Source organism: Nannospalax galili, unplaced genomic scaffold (assembly GCF_000622305.1).
Source record: "Nannospalax galili isolate Female #2095 unplaced genomic scaffold, S.galili_v1.0 scaffold3242, whole genome shotgun sequence".
NCBI classification, from domain to species: domain Eukaryota; kingdom Metazoa; phylum Chordata; class Mammalia; order Rodentia; family Spalacidae; genus Nannospalax; species Nannospalax galili.
Genome location: NW_008347290.1, coordinates 53,274 through 58,061, shown reverse-complemented (window position 1 = coordinate 58,061; position 4,788 = coordinate 53,274). Strand labels below are relative to the sequence as shown.

Here is a 4,788-nt window from a genome sequence, read left to right as displayed (position 1 = left end):
TAGGTAGCCCAGGCTGGCCTTGAATTCTAGGTTTCTTTCTTCAACCTCAGGCTGCTGGAATGATAAGTGTTTTGCTTTTGTTTTTGAGACTGGATCTGTAAGTATCCAGGGCCTCTTTAACCTTCTGTCCTCCTGCCACTGCCTCCTGACTGCTAGAGTTACAGGTGTATACTACCAGGCCCAGCTTTCTGCTGCTTGAGCTCAGATGTACACTTTAGCAAGTCTACTAAAACTGGATGAGTTATCTGAACTGGAGAGATTCTTCTACCTTGTCCATCATTTTAAACAGGGACTCATACCAGTTTTGTGGTATAGCATATCTTATGCCTTACCTACCAAGTGTTTGTGTAAGATTGGCATAAAATAGGAGTGCTAGAAGGGTCTTTAAAATTGTTGTTATTATAATTTTTTCAGTGTGCTGTGTGACTCCAGACAGGATCCAAAGAGGAGATGTACAGTCTCTCTGGGTTTTTATGGAGAGTTCCTTTACCCTTCTGTGTTAGCCTTTTAAAGTACCTTGTCAACCTTAAAAGGGCACAAGAAAGGGTGGAGCCTTTAAAATTTTTAATGAGGATTATTTAAGTCATTGTAAACGTGAAGATATGCTTTAAATTTCAGGTACCTTATAATCTGATTCTAATCTTTTCAACATTTTTATTTTTAGGAAACTTGTATCATCCATACCTTTAAAGAGGACTTCTATGGAGAAATTCTCAATGTAGCCATTGTTGGCTACCTCAGACCAGAAAAGAACTTTGATTCTTTAGGTAAGATCCTATATTGATCTTCTTTAATATTATTACTGCTGCTACAACTGCTGCTGGTTGTAGTGATAGCAACACATTTATTTGAGCATTTAATGTATGTCAGGCACTATTTTAAGTATCTTACACAAATTAATTCCTTTGTCACACAATAGCCATATGAAGAGTTGTTTTCCCCATTTGATTGATGAGGAAATTGCCTTAGTCTGTTTTTTGTGTGACTGTATAGCATATACTTAATTTAGTTCTGGAGTCTAGGAGTCTAAGCTCATGGCCAGTACTTGGTGAGGTCCTCCTTGTTGCTTCAGTGGGCGGGGAACACAGGTTTAGACCACAGGAGTCCTAGAGAGATGGCCACTCCCTCAATAATCCATTAATCAAGTCTGCCCTTGTGATTGGGCTTTTTTTCATTGTAGATCTCCATAATATTAACCATTAATAACCACACCACTGATTCAATGTTAGGCTGCCTTGAAATTCCCCCCACAGAAGAAATTAGTCCATTACTTGTCAACTTAGCCATAGGCAAGCTCTTAGCCTGTGGGCAAATGGCAGCCAGATGTTTGCGAAAACATCCCAATTGTTAAGTCCTTATTTCCCTCTGGAACTACTTTGCTCTCAACACTACTTTCTTCCAGGCTTCCTAGTAGGTTCTGCTTACAGCATTCAATCACTTTCTGAGTCCAAATGTCCAAAGTCTTCCACATTCCTTAAAGAGCTTACATGGTCAGATTCTTCACAGCCACACTCTACTCTATTGGTACCAACTTCTGTGATAAAACACTGTGACCAAGGGAACTTATAAAAGGAAGAGGTTATTTGCCCTTATGATTCCAGAGGGTTAAAGTCCATAATGGTGGGGAAGGCATAATGGCAGAGGTGGCTGGAGAAGAAAGCCAAGCAAGGGATCACATCTTCAAGCAAGCACTGGAAGCGGAGGGCCCAATCACTTCCCATATGACACTTCTAAGTGCTGCCAACCTTAGAGATTAAGTTTCCAGTACAAGGATTTCAGGGGACTCTAATCATAGCAGTTAGGTTGTAAGTGATGGAGTCTGGCATGTAACCCCATAGGCTGGCCAGACATTGTGCATAAAGTTAATAAAATCTTTCAGAATGAATAAAAAAGAAGAACAGATGAATACTTTATGTAGCATTGACTTTCTCCTGGAAAAAGGGTTGGGTGTTATCCTTCACCAGAGATATGGCTAACCTGTGAGTTCTTAGGAGAAGCTGAGCAAAGGATTGGTAAAAATATTTACAGTTTTTCTTCTGCTTTTGTTTTTTACAGAGTCACTTATTTCAGAGATTCAAGGTGATATTGAAGAAGCTAAAAAACGGCTAGATTTACCAGAACATTTGAAACTCAAAGATGACAATTTCTTCCAAGTTTCCAAAGGCAAAATTATGAATGGCCATTGATGAAAAATTACCTTATTTGTTCATTCACTGTTTCCTAATACTTCTCTGCTCATAACTGCATTCTCACCCTGGTTGTATTTTAGTTAAACATTTTCCTGTGGCTGTTAGTTTAAATAGTACAAGGTAGTTGCCCCTATTGCACTTCAGCTATTAAATTCATCATGCTATAGTACTAAAAAGATTCATGTAAAAATCAATTTTTTTAATATGTGGACTGAAATGAACCACTAGAAAGATAATAAGTGTCTTATAATGGAAATAAAATGTATATAAATATGGATGGAAAAGCAAGTCACTGATGGGAACTGAGAACTGCAGCTTTCACAGTAAAGAACCGGGTTATGCGCCTGGAGAGGCTTTAATGGGAAGTGTGTCACACAGAACCTACCTGAGGAGGAAAACCCACACTGGATTTTGTTTTGAACATTAATATATTCTTACAGATAGGAACTTCTGTGAGCTCTGTCTCGTGTCCCTGTGTTTGTGAAGAGCTGTTTCAATTTGGAGTGGCCTAGACTGTCCCCTCCTACCTGGGCTTTGTTTTCTACATAGTAGTGAACATTGAATCCAGGGCCTCACACATGCTAGGCAATGCTTTACCACTGAACTATGTTCCCAGCCCCTTTTCAGCCTTTTATATTATAGAAAATGCCTTTTTTTGTGTTGTTAATAAGTTTTTGTAAAGAGCAGATACTCATTAACATTTTTCTTGACTTTGGTTCAGTTTTCCTTTAAACGATTGATGTTTTCCCATTTGGAATATTCTGCAGCTGTGCACTTCACAGACTGCATGCGTCTGTCTATTCTGTTCCATCACAGTATGAAGGTGGGAGATGTATATCAGCAATGCATTCTTTGGGAAAACAAAACAATAAACCAGCTACAGGCTTCCTTAGGATTGAAGTAGACACATAGCCGTTCATTTGAATGTACAAGTTTCTTAAACACAAAATGATTGTTTTTCTCTTAGGGAAACTACTTAATAACCAATTAAACTATGAAGTAGAAGGATTTAGTTTTTACTGTGGTTCTGTGTTCTAGAGCAAATCTATGCCTGTGTAGCCCTGTAAAGTATAATTTATTGCTAGTCTAAAGAGTACTTGTAGCTTGAAAAATGGAGAAAGTGAAATAATCTTTTACCTTTGCAGTTTCCCTCTTACCGAAACTTTTGGCTGCTTGAGTTCTTTTGTTCATATTGGCAGAAAGTTAAAATTGTGAATAGTTAGGAAATTGGATTACAGATTGCTTTGTGGCCATCAGAGCACACTGAAGCATTGTTCACTTTATAGCAACAGAGTTGCTGGTGGGGAGGCACTGCCTGGTGGGAGGTAGACACTAAAGTACAGAGAAGGGAATTTTAAAGATAATATATATGTATTTGTGTGTGGTAGGGATAGAACCCAGGGCCTTGTGAATGCTAGGCAAGCACTATACCCCTGAGCTGCATCCCTACCTTTGAAAATATAATTATTAATGTTGGCAATCTCATACTTAAAAGGAGCCTCAGTTATCAAAGATTTATGAAGCCAAGTTAAAAACATGCATGGAGAGTACAAAAACAGATTGGTATTTTTTAGTTCGAATAGCTTGCTGTTGATTATGTGGCCCAGTGTGAAGGTTCATTGATATTGTCGCCTTACATTTTGTTAAATGGCCATTGATTTTGGAAACATGTAATGTGTTGTTTAGGGTTAATTGATTTCAAAAACTGTATTTCTTATGTATTCCAAGAAATTATAGTACCACTATATACACATTTTAGAATAGCCTATCAAATTTTCACTTGCTCTTTAAAAAACTACTTATTTTTCTTTTATGTGTGTGTTTGCCTGCATGTATGTATGTGCACTATGTGCGTGCCTAGTGCCTTCAAGGGCCGGAAGAGGGTATCAGATCTCCTAAAAGTGGCATTACAGGCAATTGTGAACTTGTATGTATGTGCTAGAAATTAAATCTGGGTCCTCTGCAAGAGCATCAAGTACTCTTAGCCCCTATGTTGCTCTTATTTTTCAGGGTGTCTTTTTGAATATAAACGAGAATGTGTGTAAAATGATTTTTTTTAGGTAGAGAGAATGAAAGAATGTATAGCTATCTCTGCATCTCTATCATTTCTTTGTTAACAGTCTCAAAAGGCTGTGACCAGGCCTGAAGGCACATGTCTGCAATCTCAGCCCTCAGGAAGCAGAAGCAGAAGGCAAGCCTGGGCTACATAGCAAGTCTCTGTCTCAATAGGGGTAGGGAGGGAATGACTCTTTGGTAGAATATGTGCCAGGCATGTTCAAGGCTGAAGGTTTGATTCCCTAGTACTAAAGGGGGAAAGAATTAAGACCATTACTGGAGAAAAAGATGATGAAATTCTAATTCTACATTATTTAAGAGAGAAAATAAAACTTGCCTTAACCTGAAATTTTAAAAATGATTTTTCCTTCCTTTGTTTTGGTCCGAATCATATTTTAAGTGTATATGGTTGGGTACCTAACTATGTATGGTTTTTGGGTTTTTTTTGGTCTTTTTGAAACAGGGTCTCCCTGTAGCCCCAGCTGGCCTGGAACTCACTATGTAGACCAGACTGGCCTCAAACTCACAGAGATCCATCTGCCTC

At 38.4% G+C, this 4,788-nt stretch overlaps 1 protein-coding gene and 1 non-coding gene across 3 annotated transcripts in view; one reads left to right on the top strand and one right to left on the bottom strand.

Annotated features, from left to right (window-relative positions):
* The window catches only part of Rfk (riboflavin kinase), a 15,113-nt gene extending 11,179 nt beyond the window's left edge, over window positions 1-3,934 (top strand). The window contains exons 1-2 of one of the 2 annotated variants that reach the window (XR_001872700.2): window positions 636-767; window positions 2,056-3,934. Coding sequence is in view for 1 of the 2 variants with exons in the window: in XM_008843778.3 (XP_008842000.1) it covers window positions 2,056-2,186 (131 nt within the window). In the remaining variant the exon portion in view is untranslated. Of the gene's footprint in view, window positions 1-635; window positions 768-2,055 lie in introns of those variants that run through there. The other variant, XM_008843778.3, reaches the window with a different exon arrangement.
* LOC115072165 lies at window positions 419-538 on the bottom strand. Its single transcript, XR_003851229.1, has one exon. It is a non-coding gene; the product is annotated as a small nucleolar RNA SNORA26 (small nucleolar RNA).
* Window positions 3,935-4,788: the final 854 nt, after the last annotated feature.